Consider the following 19,789-nt stretch of genomic DNA (forward strand, 5'->3'; position numbering starts at 1 on the left):
CAATTCGCAACACAGATACCTCGGTAGGTCAATACGTATCAATTTGGCTATTAATATATCGTGCGAACTTGTGGATTTCTGTAATAAGTTTGATTGAATTAGTTGAAGAGCTGGTGGTCATTTATGGGTAGGTATTTGAGGCAAGCTCAAAACTTGTCCTACACCTCTCCTGTACTATCCTAACACAGAACTGAATACCTAGCTAGGAAGTGGAGGAGCCTGAACTAGTGGAGTTTTTTTTAAATCCTCGAGGCAATCTGTAATTGTTATACAAAAGGTATAAAAATTGATTGCCTTTTTTGTTATTAAGTAAATTTTCAATTGAATTAAATAACTAAAAAGTTAAAATAAATATTAAATGAGCGAATAGGACTTTTATTTTTTGTTTGTGCAAGCATCAAAGTCAAAGACTCGTCTTAATAATGTAAAGTTTATTTATTTATTACTCTTTGTATGTTCAATCTAAAAGTAAAAAATTGCCTCTAGGATAGTTTTTGCAAAGAAAAACATCTGCAAGGATATTTTTTCAAAAACCAAAAAAGCCTCTCTACTCTCTAACTGTAGACCTGACTAGCGAGTCATGTCTGCAGTTATGTTAGCGTAGTACAGGAGAGGTACACTTACATGATAAGTTTTCAGTTTGCCTCAAATAGCTGCCAAAAATGTCGTCCAGCTCTCGAACTATATTTTTAATTGCAAATATTGAAATACGACGTATTTAGAGACGATTAATTTTACGATATATAAGCGATATAAAAAAAACAAAGGTTTCGATGGTCAGCTCAGAAGGCTGCAGCTGTAGATTTTCTTGACATTTTCACAACACTAAACAAGACTATTGACCTTAGCGTCATAATAGTTATTAATTTCAACTTGACACCTCAAGCAGTGTTTGACAAAAAGACCTTGACACATGAGACGGACGGACAGACAAAAATACGATAATATTTAACCGTTTTCTTTTTAGGGTTCCGTACCTCAAAAGAAAAATACTGAAACCTTCTGAATTGACGTAAAAAAGATACTGCAAAAACGTATATTTCGACATTTTAAATTTCTAATGTGCCTACTTTGTGTTGATCCAGAGACAAGAAAATTTGATTTATGGCTAGTAACACCGTACTATAAGTGTAGAAAAAAATCTGAAAACCATACATTTGTAATTGAATCTTAAAGAGAGACGAATATCTTAGCATCCCATGAATTTAACGTGCGGGTGCTATGTCGGATCCCATTGTGTGTAAGAGAAAAAAAAACATAATAGTCCTTAATTAAATCTATACTAATATTATAAAGCTGAAGATTTTGTTTGTTTGCCTGAACGCGCTAATCTCAGGAACTACTGGTCCGATTTGAAAAATTGTTTAGTGTTAAATAGCTTATTTATCGAAGAAGGCTATAGGCTATATAATTATCTCCGTATTCCTACGTGAACGGGAACCAAACCGCGCGGCGTCTTCAATATTGTCCGGAACCCTCAGTGGGCGAGTCCGACTGTCACTTGGCCGGTTTATTTAATAGCCACAATGACATTGAAAGTTTATAGTGGCTTATTAGTTTCTTATTTGTTTGTAGTCGTACGCGAATGTGGCACAATCCATTCATACATTCATACATTCATACATTCCGCTCCGTCGTAGCATACATTGTAATTATTGTAATAGATGCTAATTGAACTTATGTAACATTTAATGAACTTTTATCTTTTGTTTTGGTCCGCTTCATGTGTGCATTATTAAATATCAATACATAATGAATTTGAATTATTGTTTCTTTTTAATTAGGCGTACTGTTTTGTTAGGTGTTTTTAACCGAATTCAAAAATCTTGGTTGGTCGGAATTTTTTATATTTATTCACGAACAGATTTTTTGAGTAGGTATACTCTTTCAAGGGTACACTGCTTTAAAGGATAAATCTTTTTCAATGAAATTAAAGCGCCTTCTTCTTAATTTTAATACCTTTCTTGAGAATATATAAATGAACTAGCGAACGCTCGCGACGTCGTCCGCGTGGAATTCAGTTTTTCACAAATCCCGCGAGAACAGGATAGCCTATGTGTTAATCTAGAATAAAATCTATTTCCATTCCAAATTTCAAATCGGTTCAGAAATAGCGGCGTTAAAGAGTAACAAACATCCATACAAACTTTCGCGATTATAATATTAGTAGGATTTAAATCCAATGCCATCTAAACGGTCATCAGTAATTTTTGAGATAATTCCACACATGCAAACAAACAAGAATCGAATACACAGCTCACCGTTGTACAACAAAGGTTGGCAACGACCGCGCGGTGACACTCGCTGTTGCCAACGGCAACGCGCTGCTTTATGACTACCAGTCGGAAAATGGAGTAATAAAAACAGATTCTGTAACTAAGGCAGCGTCCACACTAGAGTGACGGACTGTGAGCCTAGTGCGCTTAGACATAGTGTCGACCAATAGCGGTGGAGAGCCGTGAGAGTCCAGTGAATTAGATTTGGAGGGCGTAAGTTCGAATACGGTCCGGAGCATGCTCTTTTTTAGTTAAGAAATTAAATATCACGAGTCTGAAAAACGATGCAAGAACGATGCAAGAAAAACATCGTGAAGTTTACATACTTGAGAATATTAATTCTCTACGTGTGTCATACATGTAGGATTAACATTCTTTCAACTTCACACACGGTGTGTGAAGTCTGCCAGTCACATTCATAGTTTGGGCCAGCGTGATAATAGTCCACCACGCTGGCGCAAACTATAACAGAATTAGAAGGGCTAGGCTATTTTACGAGGAGATTCCTACTCAACTGTGAGCTGAATATGTGCTGTTAATGATGAATAGCGGTGCAATAGAAAATATCGCTCTATTTCGACTGTGGACCAGGGACACAATTTCTCATGTTACGTATTATACTTAGACAATTGAAGGTCGGGATTGAAGGGAGGATTGGGGGGAGGGTCGGGAGTCGAAACCCAACAAAGCTACAACGGCCCAAACAAAATATGGAACTTTATTTTTTTGGCTTTGTTGATAGGTAACTTTACCTATCATACTTTACTACCTATGGTAGTAAACATACTTTGAGCTTATACTGTTCGGCAGTAGAAGATAAGAACGGTACGGCACTACATAGATGCATAAACGCACTAACTACCCTGAGGAGTCATTATGATCATAGAGAAGGATTTTTCTAGTTATAGTTCCTAGTGTCCACCCTAGTTATATACCTAGTGCAAGCCACTGGGTATTTTTACCCAGTTACTATTAATGAATACTCTGACTGTAGTCATGTAGCTCGATTCTCTTTCTACATCCGCTAACGCTTCGAAATTAAAAAAAAACGTATGAGAATGACATTAGCTATCGACAGGTCACGTGATCATGTTAACGATCGGATCTGTCATTCCCTTACATATTTTGGTTTTCAAAGCGTTAGCTTTTATAGAAAAGAAACCCACCACGCTGCTCCGATGCGGACAAACATGTCTACCACTGTAAAACTGTCATGTATTTGAAGCGTACAAACAAACATTTCAAGGAAACAGTGTGTGTGCGGCACTCAGCGTGACAAGGTTGCACGGCGGCGTGACGTCACGCCACGGCTGAGTCAGGAGCATAGTTAGCATGTTATCTGCATGTGGACCGCATTGTTACGCAAACACACACAAACATGGAGAGGAAGATGAGCGCGCTGTAGCGACGCCCGCCACTTCACTCGCTTCTGCTGTGGCGTTGGCTATCACTATCTGCGTAGTTTTACTGCTCGTTACAGCGCTAGAATCCCCTCCTTATAAGAGAGGGTATATGGCGCTTAGACCCACCACACTGATCAAATGCAAATTGGCGGGCTTAGATGGAATCTGGGATCAACACCATAGCGTGGTTGGGGCACGGGGGTATCATCATCTACGCATATTCGGCTCACTGCATGAGCACGAGTCTCCTTTCAGAATGAGAGGGGTTAGGCCAAGTGGTCGTATAACACCACGAATTTCCTAACCCTGAGCTAAAAATTTGCTCTGAAAATTTCTACTTAGTAAGAAAAACTCAGAGTTTTCATAGCTAGGATAAGTACAGGATTTTCATGACCAATGTAAAAAAAGCTATTATTATTAACAAATTTTAAAGAGTACACTTCAATCAATAAATGAATGATTCTGTATTCCACTGTTATACCTAGTATATTGTAAACTGATAATACAAGTTTCTATCCCTAGAGAAACCCAACTTTGTATCTTTCTCCTGACAACATTTGTGTGAAAAATTTCAGAATAGTTTGGTATTTGGTTGAATAGTGTAAAAAAGTATTAATTATATCACCCTCATAGTTCTTGTTCCCATAAGAATAGAGGGATAAAATATAGCATATAGCACCCAGGGGTACTGTACCTGCCCAACAGTGAAAGAATTTTTCAACTCGATTCAGTAGTTTTCCTATTCAATGCTAACAAACAAACAATCAAATCTTATACATTTAGGATGAACCATATGGAAACATACTTCCTTCTAAAATGCTCCAAACAAGACAGCATTGATTCGAAGTATTTGTAAAAACCGACTTAAAATAACCTAATTTACATGTAAGTTCACTGTTCATACATTCTTCACTATTGTGACAGTGTGAGGTCACACATCTTTAACTGCGAACCAAAATAAATTAACCTACTAGTGTAATATATTCAAAGTTTATTCAAGGCTCAGTTTATAACCCATCTCTGAAGTCATATTTTCTGTTTTGTATTGTACTACTGTACATTCAATGGCAGATTGTACTGAGAGCAGACAAGAAACTCAAAAGGACAGGAATGATATGTATTATTATATATGGGTGAAATGATGATAATGATGAAACATGCTTTATAACATTATCAACTTATGCATTGACAGACCCAAAACTTGAGAATCACTACAGAAAATTAGAGTCAAAATACTGAATGAACTCAATTTATCCTTAGTCGTCGTCATCAACCCATACTCGGCTCACTGCTGAGCTCGAGTCTCGTCTCAGAATGAGAGGGGCAAGGCCATTAGTCCACCACGCTGGCCCAATGCGGATTGGCAGACTTCACACACGCAGAGAATTAAGATAATTCTCTGGTAAGCAGGTTTCCTCACCATGTTTTCCTACACCGATTGAGACACGTGATATTTAATTTCTTAAAATGCACACAACTGAAAAGTTGGAGGTGCATGACCCAGACTGGATTCAAACACACACCCTCCGGAATCTCAGGCAGAGGTCGTATCCACTGGGCTATCACAGCTCTATAAATATATGACCGAGTATAAAAATAGCCCTGTGGACACTGGACAAGCATTGCACCTCTTTACTGTAGATCTATTGAAGCTTATGTTATTAACAATAGTGAATTCAATAAATATTAGTACGTACAACTAAAAGTGTCTGTTTGTGATTTCAATACTAACACACAAACTAACTTCTTGGGAATTTTTGTCTGTGTAACTCTTTGTCTGGGCTAATCTCTGGAATAGCTGAGCTTATTTTAATGGGTCTTTTACTGAAAGATAAAGTAGGTTATTGAGCAAAATAAAGACAACTCTGTATCTTAGAGAAATATAATTTAAGGTTGCTGCAAGCATCTGCTAGTAGTTAATAAAGAGTGCCAGTGCCAAAGATCCAGTTTCATCATGTTTTGATAAATCTCAGATAGTTAAAGTTTTGTCCTTGTCATTTCAGTAAGAAAAGTTACATTTAGTCTAAGAGTCACTTATCAGAAGATGTTGACTGGCTCTGAACATTCTCTCAGAGGCAAATAGGTGAGACACACAACACAACACACAACTTGTGCTATTATTGATATTTGTAAACAATAACTCTTTGTAAACATTGGTAGAAACACCAGATGATTGAAGAATTGCAACAGGGACACAACACAGGCCAGTTTTATTCTTAGCAATTAAAGACTATTTCATGGGATCCTAAAATAATACTAAAAATAATGTATATATGTACAGACAAAATAACAGACAGCCACTAGTTAAGTAAAATAGTCTAGTGATTAGTGTTACAGGATTCTTGCTATAATTTTCTCATACCTTGCATATTTGAGTTAGTTATAATCCACATGCCACATACCAAACATAAATAACATTTCTATATAATGATATATAATTGCCATGTGAAACTCTCACAGGTACTAAAAATAGCTCAACCGTGTTTTTCATTTGCAGTGGCGTGCGCAAGGTCTCAAACTAGGGTAGGCATTACACAGTTTCATTGTAATAATAATAATGTTAGAAACAAAAATAAAATTGTAAGAGTAACTCACCACATTAGGTTACAAAAAATTAGTATTTCTTATAAGGGCAAGCATACATTTTTATAATAAACTGCCACACATGACACCATGTCTCTCAATAAGTTCAAAGTATTATAATGTTAATGACTATATAAACAACAAAAAAACACTGGTTCACTGTTGAATTGATATTGTGTGGTTTGCCTCAACAGGAATGGTTATAAAAAAATAACAGACAAGCAAAAATTTCATTTGTTAAATTATATATACAAATTGCCTTGTTGCCTTGCCTCAGTTAGTCTATATAGGGTCAGATTGTGATTTCAAGTGGTGAATTAGAGTACTATACTACAGCCATACTAGACTATTTACTAACTAACAAATTAGAGATGAAGGTAGAAGATGCATGTCATTTCATAACATATTTTGAACTAACGGACCCGGTCAAGCTTCGCTTTGACTCATTCCCTACCCCAATCCTATTCTACTCCCACCCTATCCCTAACTTACAACTACCCTACCCCTACCATACTCCCACCTACCTTACCATGCCCCTACTTAACCTAACTCCTAAGTATCCTATGTCACTCTCCATTGTTTATAAAATGTTATTCAAAATATATTATCTATATCCAATTGTTCAATTTATTGGTAATTAATCAAATTTATTTTCATTAATTTATGAACAAGTTAATTATAATTACTATTAGATGTGAAATGACTAGTGATTTATACCCTCATTTTTAATTTGTTTGTTGATAAACAGTAAACATTGAGTACAGTTCAAGTATAGCACATATATTTGAAATAGTGAGCTTTCCTAAATTCACAAGTAGGGAACACCAGTTACAATCCTGAGCCTCAGAGAGCATAAACTTGTTGCTCCTGGTCATTCTCATTAACACTTAATAGTAACTTTTACAGAGCCAAATGTAACCCCCAGCCCATCACCCAGTCTAGTCTAATCACACACTAAACCTAATACACTCATAGAAGAGACTTGCTTTTGGTTTGAATCAGTTAAATGGCTTATTACTTGCCTGAAATAATCCATTCAAACCCCGTCATCAATCATCACTATCAGTCATTGCTGGACACAGGCCTTGTAAGGTCTTCCAAACACCACAATCTTAAGCCGTGTGTATCTAAAGCCGTGACTGGCTTTCTTTAGCCCACTTTATAGCATCAACCCACCCAGTGGGTGTTCAATCAATACTGTACTTTCCATACTAAAACCTGCACAGGTCTAGAATTTTAGATAAATACTTATTGTTTATTAAATTGACAAAGATTTCCTGTTTGAATATAAATGTTATTTAACTCTAATTTATCATCACCAGAACCTAAATAACAATTTTTACTCATCATTGTAAGATTATTTTACTACAGTTTAGCCACATGGTTTTTTCTTATAACAATAGGGGAATTGAATCTCACACTTCGTTGCTGCAAATTTTGACTTTGTAATGATCATTACATGATGTTTGTAATAATGATTGAGATCAATATAACATACTCACTGCAGCATGGTGTGTAACATATAATTAATAAATTTTGTCATAAGGGTTATTTTTCAGAAAGATTTGAGGGTCCACTTTCACAAATTGTCCGGAGACCAGTGAGCCTGACTCTTTTATCACAGGAATTGTGTGGAAAAGTTCCTATTCAGAATGGGTCACCCGTCTGGCCTTGTTATATGTCCCTCTAGAAATATAGAACCAGGATTCAAAAGCAGGTTTTTACAATTTCGACAAACAACTAAATCATAGTAGAGAGTATGTTAGAAAGGCATGGTTTTTGGCGTAATTACAGACACATACAACACCAGGTTGATGCACAGAGGGTGGCACTTTGGGGGGCGTGCAGGCCTTGTAAAGAGAGGCTCTATTTAACAGTGATGGTTTTCCACTTACCATCAGGTGGACCAACTGATTTGTATGTCAATGATTACTTAAATATAAACACTAGCCTCTGATACACCAAGGCAACCACAAAGAGATTTAACAAAGAAAAATTTTAATCTGTAAAGTAAATGATAAGAGAACAACTTAAGTTAGGTAAGTTTCCTTTTATACTATAGTAAAATCATTTGAATCCATGTGTTCAATATCCTATAAGTCAAGGTAATAACTTATAGTACATTTAATAAACTTCTTAAACAATAACCTCAACTATGCAGTCATTTAACATAATTATTAGTTTGGTTCTATTCAAATTTGTGATATTGTTTTCAGAAAATATAAAAATAGCTATAAGTTCTTGTTAAAGTGGTTATTGTTCACACATTCTTTCGTAAATGGTTAAGGTACAGATACCTAGATTTTAGTTTATAAAAGAGCTTGTATGTAACTTAAATGAAAAAGAAAATGAATTCATATATTAATACACACTAATCAATTCAAAATAAGACCAAATTTATTTGTAAATATTTGAGGTTATAATAAGTTTTCAACAGAGAAAGATTCAGAATAGTAAAGATTATTATGATGTGATTATATTTGTATAGAAGTAGATTGAATTTATTTAATAATATATTTATTTTATATTAATTATAATTCTCCAAAAGAACCTGACAAGAGAGCCACCCCTCTGTTAGGCACATAACAAAGGCTTGTGTGTGTTGTGTTTACATACAATCAGTCATATCACTAACTTCATTAATCATTCACATTACTACTGTTACTACTTGGCACAATATATGAAATGTAATAATACTACAACTCGGCAGGACTAAACACATTTCACAACTGTGAACTAAGAATAACTAGCAAATACTATTTTTGTAATTTCACTCATTTCACGTTTGATAAAGAACTGATTAGTTTTATGAGCAGCAGTAGTCATAAATCTGGCTCAACTGCAGCTGTTAAACTATGTCATTAACCTGTATGCTGACTAAATGACATTGCAGTCAACCTATTATAATACCTTTTTTGTGACAATAACATCAATCCCTGTATAGAATAACTGTATGATTTAAATGGAATATATTAAGTGGCATTGAAGCTAACATTAGAAACATAAGTTATTGAAGACAAAGTTCAAGAAGTGGTGTGTTGGTTTTATGTAAATGGAAGTTTCAGAAAGCTTCTAGAGTATTAAATTGAGTGGCAAACAGCCATAATTGCAGTTGTATCCTTGAATTATTATGGAATGCACTTATACACACTACTTGCTTACACACACACAGACACACTCCCTGTCATACCTTAGCAAACAACACCAGACCATCCCAGCAGAGCTATGGTGGACTGCTCATCGTGCTGACTAAGACTAGATCATTACCAGGGAGCTTGCAGCTGCTGCATTGCACAGCTGCGCGGCCAGGGGGTCCTGGGGCAGCCTCTCACGACACTACACACATTGTGGTGGTCACTGTACACTGGGCCCCGAGGATCGATCCCGCGCCGGGCGCGCTACCATCGTCAGTTCGCACAAATCACGACCTAACCTCAAAATGCACACTGCGAGTGATAGATCGCGAAACACAGATGTTCGAGAGGCGCAATCCCCGAGTGGACGTAAACACTGCTTGGACAAAGAACGCGCTGCGCTCGGGCGCTTTGTTCGCGCACGTCGCCAGCCTGCGCTGCACCGTGGCGAGTGCGTGTCGCGGAGCGCCAGGCGAGCGCCGTGCGATGCGCTCGCACGTCGGTCACGCTCGGCCGCCGCGCCGCTGATCGCTATCGGCCCTGCCACCCGCCCTGCCGCGAGACGGCCGTGTCCTCGCCTCGCGTTCGCGGACGGCTCGATCGCCGAAATGGCGCAACGGCGCGAGGGCCGTGACGCCGTCGGGAGAGAATGTCGACGTTCCGAGCCGAGTGCGAGCGCACCGTTTCGCAACGAGCTCGCGGGGACCGAAATAATCCACGGCGGGCGCTAGGGAGCGGGCCCTCGGGCGCGCGCTGGCGGAGATACTCACGGCCTGTCCGGTCGCAGCGGGTCGGCGGCGTCCATGGCGCGCCCGGGCCCTGGCCGCGGCCGGGCTGCGGCCGTCGGCCGAGCGACGCGATTCCGATCTCACTCGGAGCACGCTGAGATACACTGTCGCACCATCTCGACGACACTACACTTCACCTACACCCTACACTTGTACCGCGACGTTTTAATTCGCGTATAAACACTCCGCGAACGGTGTTTTGTTACATCCGTTGACTTTTCTTTGAAAAATCAATATACATTTTCCCAGAGTTAGATAGGACGAGTCGATGTCCAGCGCAGGTTATGTGCGTGAAGTTTGCAAGCTTTTTTAGCGCACCGGTGTTACCATAATTTTTTTGCCCATTTTTTTTGTTCAGTGTTGTGATTTTTTTTTTACTGATTTGTGATGCACTTCGGATCGGTCTGCGCAGCGTTGGGTCTCTCGTAATGCTCGCATGCGCGCTGTGGTGGCGCTCTGGTCGTGATTGTAACGGCGGGCAAATATGAATTGTAACATTTCCTTAGCTGTTAGTGTTGTAATGTCATACTTGTAGATATGGTAAAAATAATAAATTACTAACATTATATTATATTGTAAATTAAACTGCACACGTTTTCTGTACAACAATTTTATTAAGTATAGTTCATAAATATTACAAAACTATAATATAAAATTTAATTTCCAAATAGTTTCTATAAAATTAGTACACAAAATATGACATAGTTAATTTGCTTCGCGACCGATGAAATTGCGATTCAGGGTTAAGTTGGAGGAGTTGAATCTCACTTTAAGCATAAAAAGTGAAGAGATCACACCTCCACTTAATCCTTAACGCTAATAAGGTATCTTCTCGTCGCCGAATGCGTTGGTTCCCGAGCGTCGAGCGGATGTCGAAGGAGGTTCCACGCGTGAGCTGGAAAGATAGATCTGGCAGCAATAGTTATCAAACTGTCAAGATCCCCTGTCCAACTCAGACGTGAAGCCTGTCGCGTCGTCTCGATGTCCCGCCGGCTCGTACCTCCTCAGGTCTGAAATGTAAAGGGATATATCAGAGCAGTGGAGCGAGCGCGCGGCCCGTGCCCCGCAGCGTCTGTGCGCGCTATCAGCACTCGAAAAGGTGCGGCGACGTGATAAGAGCACGGCTTTTCCCCCTCGCGTCAGCGACCCTGCGCCGCTCCGTGTCAAATGTATTCGCTATTTCTTTATTGAATCAATACGAGGATAATTCTACATAATAACAATGCCAGCCGACCGCATGGGATAAGCGAACACATGTGCCATTGGACCACCATATGTCGTTACGTAAGCGTCGGTTAACACGTTACCCGCCACAGTGACACTCGAAAATACCTAACACGATTGTTAGCATTCAGATGTACGCAATACGCATCACTTTAAAAAAAATATGACATACTTAGTACCGACAATTTTTAACACTGAAGTATATACGGCGGAAAAGTACCACGTCAGCAAATGATAAAGTTATATTTGTAATAGAAATTGATCGGTATCCGCGATTCAAATCACTAGGAAGAGAAAACGGTCGCTGAGCACCCGAATTACCAACTGTAGACCTGGACTCCGGGCTAGGGTACTGTAGATATGCAAGTCAACGTTAATCACAGCGCAAACTTCGATAGAGGCCCGATCGATCGATGGTCCCATATTTATACACTCGATCATATCTTCAGATACGATATCAGGCCGGCGGCGAGAGGTACGAATGTCCACCATGATTGTGATAAGATTCGAAGCACCGGGAATCGATTGGTCCTCGCGGGCCGTATCGGGCGCGCAAACACTTCACTCCGCCAATCGGCTACGTATCACCGATAAGAGAACTCCGACGAGGCGCGTAGGGCTCCGCTGGCGGCCCGCCGCCGCGGCGCGCTATCTCCTAGCGACTGCTCCACTACAATGGATGAATGTTTGCTATAGAAATACACCTTTATTACGTTATATCTCGGCGGCAATAGATAATTTCACTATTTTCTCATTCGCGTGCACATTTTCAGCTGATTTATGGATATTATGATTTAATTGTGTTTGATAAACGAGTAGGTAGGTACGTCTCTTATGTAGGCTACTATCACCCGTCGCGTTAGCGTCGAGAGTTGAGTTTCAAACTACTAAGAGAGTCACTGAAATAATTGAAAAGTAAAAGAAAATTTTCAGGATTACTGAAACATAAACATACCTAGCTGGCAGTAAGTAGTACTTACAAAAAACAAAAGGATTATAGCGATAACGCATGTACTTACATACTTATCACATATCGACGTCTTATCGATATTCTGCCTCAACCATATACCTATTTCAACATGTAGTACCAACCTTCAATAGGTACATTATCGAAGCCATTTGGAATCATCTATTAAAATCCTGGTTTATCTAAATAATTTAATATTTAACAGGTCAACGTGAATTGCAATAATCAAAACAATTGTAAAATTAAAATATTAATAAGATTATTATACTTAATTACTTTATAATCGTGGCACTAATTCTGATACACAAAATGTGTTAGCTAGAATAAATGTACGTGATAGTACGTGGAAGAATTTCGACATGGCAGATAAGGTGGCAAAAGGCGCATATCAAACGGTGTCATTTGATAAGACATGAGGTGTGTGCTTTCTGGAACACTTATAGACAGGTGGAACGCTATCATTTCAACATTATTTTAATATTAAGTTTTTATGAAATTTTTCCATTGAAAATTTTTAACTCCGCACGGCATTCCAAAAAGGAATGAATGAGTGAGTGAACGATGCCAATATTATATATTAAACTTTAAATATTGTGATTATAACTAGTTTTGTATAATGACATTAATTATATTCGTATTAAAAAATCTAGATATAGGTACGTAAAAGTAAATATACTGTACCTAGTTATATGTACTTATATCTATTTGTATTTATCATCTTTGTTCAATCACGGCTATATTAAAATATTTTAAACCTTTTCCCTTCCAAGTCTTCTATTCAACAAAAACAAAAAAATCTGACATATTAATTTTAAACATGAATACCTAATTACTATATTGTATGCTTTTAGCACAGTAAATACTCTGCTTTTAGTGTCAGCGTTAGTAGGTACGAGTATAAATATTAGAGCTGACATTGAAATAAGCCTTATTTCTTGTACGTTTGGTAATTTGAAGCTCGTACTTGCTTTCGTTGTTGTATTACAGCTTTGTTCAAGTTTAGATCGGAATCCTTTGTTCTCTACTACGTTCTGTACTGCGTTCGCCTCTTAGATGCGAGCTGACTGTGCCAAAATTTATCAAGATCGATTACATAGTGGGGCATGTATTTGTATACAATTATCAAATAGTTTTGCGTTATTGATTTGGATATATACATTTCTATTCATACATCTATACATGCTGCTACAAAAAATAAAACAAAATTAGTTAAGACTTAATAAATGCTATCCTTATTTATATATTTATGATGCAATTTTTATAGCGTGTACATATTCAGTAACATTCAAGACATCAGCATTATTGTATTTTGATAGTGTCGCTGACATATACCTACTACGATTCCATTAAATCTACACTGCCAAGCATATTTAAAAGTGTGATAGTAAGGTGTCGTAGCCGTAGAGAGTTGTTCTGTACCAGCAAAGCCAGCGTTGTAGAGTTCCGGGCGAGGCGGCGTTGAAAGCGATTAGACGGGCTTAACAAATTGCCATTCCGAAAGCGCACGTTCATCTTAGACAGCAGTCTCTCGCTGTGAGAGCTCGGCGAAGTCGTAGTCGTAAAAGCTCTCACAGGGAAGGTGGTCCGCCGTCTGCGACTGTGGGCGGCAGGGGTGCGGGGGGCAGAGGCCGCGGGCGGGCGGTGGGCGGGCGGCGCCGGCCGTCGCCTCGCGGCCGTGAACTGGAACTTCGGAAACTTCGCCGTATTGTGTTTACATTGAACTTTGTTATGTGGGTTAAAGTTAAGCCAGAGTTCAGAGGCGTGTGTGCTCGTTTCGCTAGATTGCAAAGTTGACTCGCAAGTTTGTCGTATCGATTTTCATCTTATGTTTATCAAATGTTTCAAGGTTTCCGCTGCCAGAGTTCACGTCTGAGGTCGCGTGTCACATCAGAGGAATGTCTTCTTTATTGAGGCCTCTCGATACTCTAACGAGTGACCTACTTCTCTATCACTAATTTCTTAGTGTAGTCGATGTCCGAGCTTTCCTTCTATAAATGTTAACCTAACTATTTGCCTTTACATATCAATACAGCTTAGCTAATCATAAACAAGCTGTACGAAAACGTTACACTAATAATACAGGATTCTAATAGCGTTTCTATCTTATGTTTAGATCTTTGTGGTACAAAGTATTTTCAAAAGAGAAACAACTTTACAGCACATAACCGAAAGGTTCAAAGTTCATCTGCAATGTTAATATGCAAGTCACCGCATGAATGAGAGACCAACGCATCAGTGTGCACGAAGCCTAACAGTTTGCTGATTTCACAAAATAGGTCACCGAATCTCAAATATTTCCAAAAGATTCTTCTTGTGATGTTAAGTGATGTTGCAATCTGAGGAAAAGGTACAACTTTATTCTACCCATAAATATAGGTTTCTACAAGGACGGGATACTGAATCAGTTAGCGGTACGTTGACCAGAACTGATCCAATTTAGTAAATATAAAATCCTTAATTTGACTGAAAACTGATTCCATAAACTTTCTGTAACCTACCAATTGTGCTAGAGGTTGTCAAAGGAGAGATATTTTTGATGTACTACTTACCTAGCTGAGTGTAGTTAGTGCGCAGTGTCTGCGGCGAGGCGAGTCCCGTCGCCTGCCGTGGGTGTTGCGCAACGTGGGCCGCAGCGGGCGCCCTTTGGCCCGACGCCGCGCAATCCGCACTCGTCCTCCATTAGAACGTACGGTTACAGATTCTCCAACAATTAATCATTGTTCATATGTCGCCGACTCTGGCGTAACCTTATGGTAATATATTGTGAAAGTTCAAATGGCTTAAATTTTAGAATTTCAGCAGTACAAAACCTTCATGGTACCAAGCTTATTGAAATTCATCATTTGCCTATTTTAATATCCACTGCTTCAATATGCAGTTAAGCAGGATTGAGGGTGACATATTTGACTTTGTAAAATGATTGCAAATGTTAACCAACCCAACGGTTTAACGTGCTGGGGTGTAACAACATCTTTCTTGGACGAAAGGAAATTCAATATTTTACAGTCCTCGGGATTCAAAACTAGGGTTTTATTTTGCCACCGGATCCACAATCAACGAATCAGTTGCTAGGTAAGATTACTAATATTACAAACGAGAGAATTTCTTTCAATTTAGCATAAATAGGTAACGGAACATAAGACCATCTATATGTAAACTAAGCTTAAAAATAAAGGCAGGAAAGCAATAATAGAGAAAGGTTTGTCGTAGAGACGACGCCAGCCCGATTGAATTCCTTACCATCACAGGCTTTGACGCATAACATACCTGAGCGCCGGGGCTAGGAGCACGCAAGTAATTCACATCACACTCAAAGGGAATTGGAAGTAAGGAAAGCGTGGAAACCAACGAGTTTCACAAAATAGAATGCACAATAATCAATTAAGTGTTGACGTGAATGTTAGAGGCCACTAATACTGTGAATAGTATGCTAAATTATTATGAGTTATCTATGAAAAGACCTACTTAGTCGTAATCTGACGTAAATTAAATACGTTCTCGGGTAATAATTGTAATCAGTGTGTAATTAGAGCGCCACATCATAGATTACAAATTACAATTCTGCTACATTGCTTGGAATCCGCCATGTCTTCGCATTAGGTACCTACCTAAATTTGATCCTTTTTAATTCATACGAATATGCAGGCACATATTTTTGTTTTACACCGTGTGAATTTAATAAGCACTAATAGTTTTCTAATTTCTAATTTTTAGGTAGGTACCTACTATTTCACATTCTATCGTGCATTTTTAGAGATTTAGGCACCCTATTAGGTAGAGTAAGTGATAAACCTACATTGGCTAATATTTTATTTTATTGAAAAGCGGCAGCGAGACTTATTCCATATCAATGGGTATAACGTAAAACGTATTCAAATAATACACAGTGTAAATAACTTCGAAAGGCAATGATACAACGTGTCGTCTAATGAAACGGTTTGTTATGTAGGTACTCGTAGCTCATGTGAAATACGTGACCTATAAAAATAATTGATCTAACGATAATGTACCTTTCGAATTACTTATTTCAACATTGGTTTTCTGAATTAGTAGGCTTCTGAATTTGTCAGAATGGTGTAGAAAAAAACGTAAAAACCCATAAAGAAGCCAAAAATTACCTGATTACAAAAATTGTTTTAAAAATAATGATTACTGGAATACTTTATAGTATCTACTATTATAAATATTTTAATTACCTAAGGCAGGTCTTACCTACTTATTTAAGTAATGATAGATTAGGTAGACTCTTAGTATAAACGTGTACCTATCAGGAACATCCAAATTATTTTGGCAAGTTTGTTAACCTTTAAAACTTAGTAACCTGTGTGTGAAATGTGATATCTTATCAAGTACTTGTACTTATTTGATAAGAAATTGAAAAATAGGTTTAGGTGTGGCTATCAGCAGTGGATCTCAGGGACTAACTCGTGGAACCGATACACAGTCGCATCGGCCACGCCTTGATACTCATATGTCGATGGCATTGCATTTTTTTTTGAAAACGTCCTATCTACTTTAACGTTAACATTCTGTCTGCTGGTAGGCTTCGGACGTGAGATTGCAGTCAAAGGCTAACTTGTCATCAAATAAAAAAAAAACGTTCAACGTTCGTAGGTAAAAGTCTGGAAATGGAATGTCTTTATACGTCCATCAGTTATAAGGATATATCAAACCATCATGAAATATATCTTCCAGTAACCCTAAAGAGGCTGTAAGGAAATAAATTATCTACCATCTGTTTAGACGGCAGGATATGCTAAGAAGTGCCGACAGGAAATTCAACAAACGTAAAAATGCTCTACGTATGACTTTTTGCTCATAGACTTATGTCTCCCTGATCTTCCTATGGATCTACCTGACATTTTCATTTTCTTAAAGAAGCCTTTCATAATGACTCGTAGAAAAAGAAGTTGTAGTGTATTTGAAGCCAACGTCACGTCAGCCACAATGGTACTTTGGTTTTATCTCGTTTTTTACACTTTATTTGTCGAAGGCGCACGATAAAGATAAAGATAAGTGGCAGTCGACGGTTATCGCTGGCTATCGCGCGAAAGGAGCGCGCTTCAGGAAGTTACGGTATGCCGATCTGAAATGTAGTCATTGCTTTAATATAAACTACTTTCTTTTTATTTAGTTCCTACATGAAATTATTTTACAATAGATATTGTAGGCATTTTCACATATTTCAATGCGATCAATCTTAAAATGCAATCGCTACTACCTTATTAATTATTATTATTAGACATTGGAGAGTTATCGTGACGGAGGGCGCTCTACTGTAGGCCACGAGTACGCGCGTACGTGGCCTCTACAAGTTCTTTGTTCCTACCAACTGCCTGCCACTGCTTAGTGCTATTTCAGTTATGTTCTAGTAACTATCATGGTCATGGTGCCTTCGATCTTCATTATTGTTATCATGTAAATCTCGAAAACGACAGAACTCATTTTAATATTTTTTGATATTACTTAGATAAGATTTAGGTTGGGTACTTACAGGCAATTTTTTAGAAAGTGTTACAAAAAAATAATTTTCCAAAAATGATATTCATGTAAATTGATGGCATGATTGTGTGGTTGGTGACAAAAATAATGTGAAGTTGGGAGACCCCTTTCAATTTAGTTTTTTCTTATTCCAAATTATCTATAAAAAGCGGGTCGTATGATAAGTCGTACAAAAAGTCATCAAAAAATAAATGACGTTTATAATAGGGTAGTTGACTCAACTATATATTTGAAATATATAAACCTATTATATACCCTATTATAACTTTAATAATATAAATAGTATTATAAAATTTCACGTAGTACATGGAATAAGGGTCCAAAATAATATATCGATATTTATTAATAACTAGCGGACGCCCGCGACTTTGTCCGCGTGGAATTCAGTTTTCACAAATCCCGCGGGAACCATGGATTTTCCGGGATGACAAGTAGCCTATGTGTTAATCCAGAGTAAAATCTATTTCCATTCCAAATTTCAGCCAAATCAGTTTAGTAGCCACAGGGTAAAAGAGGAACAAACATACTTACACACAAACTTTCGCCTTTATAATATTAGTAGGAAAATTAAGGATTTTTTATAAATCATGTGTTTTTTATTTTATCAATATTTACGTCAACATCGCTGCCGTCCATTTCGTGACGTCACAATGTTATTTGATGTACTAAATTGTTAACTAGTATATTTGTCAAACGCTCCGTTTGTAATGGACTTGTTGTAGTAACGTCATGTAACTGTTGAAATATAGACCATCAAGGATGACAGGTGTTTTTGCTCTTATTCTCAAAAACATATTAAAAAACTAAAATTTTCATGTGATCATGTCTCAAAAAAAATATGAAAAATAAATTCAATCTAGTAGAACGATAATGCTGCGAATAACGCTTTTTCGTTACTTGATTTTTTCTAGTTCCAACCCTTGCTACTGTAGCTACTTGTACATATGTTTTCTGTGCTGTAGCTAAGCCGCATAAATGAGCTTCGTTCCAAAAAGCACTGCATACTATATAATTTTGTGTTTACCTACATCTACTTCATTGTTTTTTGCATTACTATTTCAGACAAACAATATAAATATACCTATTATATTTATACTGAGTACAAAGGATACCTATTGGTATGTGTCTTTTTATTTGACATTCGTTTGTTTTTAGGTCCGTTTTCTAAATTATTAAATTACGCAAGCGATATTACAACAAAAAACACACTTTTGGAACATTTTACCTTCTAAATTAAGTAATTCTTTGAAAGATTGAATGATTGTGATAATTATATTGAATTAATATATATATGGGGGTTCATTATAAGTTTTAAATTCTGATTTATATGAAATAAATAAATATAGATACCGTAAATATCTGTATTCATTAGGTACTTATTTAGAGGATTAGGATCAGTAAATACAGTTTAAAATCAGGTGACATAATATTTTGCGTGTTCGAGGCGTCGAGACTTGCAATGTGTTCGTCGTAATGATGAATATGCATTAAGCACGACTGTAACCATTACACATTTGTTGAGTTAGAATTCATTAAACAAGGTAAAACATATGGGCTTGTTGCTTACCTACCTACTCTTAAATAAATTAAAACAATAGGTATTCTTAATTTAAACATTTAAATATTAATTAAAGAATTCTAAACATCAAAGTCAAGTTTACAATGTTTTGAATATTTGCAATTTAACTGGAGTAAGTTAACTTTACAAACGTTGTGTTCATTAATCAAAAGTTTGGCGCAGACCTGTCGCGCCTGCCTTCTCCACCCACTCTCTAGTCTGGTAATATTGCTATGTATGTCTATATTTAGGAAATAATATTCACTAAACTTTGGGTCTCTCATAATTCTCACATTTTCAGAAAATATCTGGCAACATTGACTTGCCACAGACAAATTAAAAATACATTATTAT

General features: G+C 37.5%; 1 protein-coding gene across 3 annotated transcripts in view; it reads right to left on the bottom strand.

The window, feature by feature from the left end:
* Nucleotides 1–10,781, bottom strand: part of LOC112047020 (uncharacterized) — a 92,376-nt gene extending 81,595 nt beyond the window's left edge. The window contains exon 1 of one of the 3 annotated variants that reach the window (XM_052889402.1): nucleotides 10,167–10,781. In XM_052889402.1, coding sequence (XP_052745362.1) covers nucleotides 10,167–10,201 — 35 coding nt within the window. In that variant the 5' untranslated portion in view covers nucleotides 10,202–10,781. Of the gene's footprint in view, nucleotides 1–9,529; nucleotides 10,144–10,166 lie in introns of those variants that run through there. The other 2 variants (XM_052889404.1, XM_052889403.1) reach the window with 2 other exon arrangements.
* Between the last annotated feature and the right edge of the window lie 9,008 nt (nucleotides 10,782–19,789).

The sequence above is a fragment of the Bicyclus anynana genome, chromosome 25 (genome assembly GCF_947172395.1).
Source record: "Bicyclus anynana chromosome 25, ilBicAnyn1.1, whole genome shotgun sequence".
NCBI classification, from domain to species: Eukaryota; Metazoa; Arthropoda; class Insecta; order Lepidoptera; family Nymphalidae; genus Bicyclus; species Bicyclus anynana.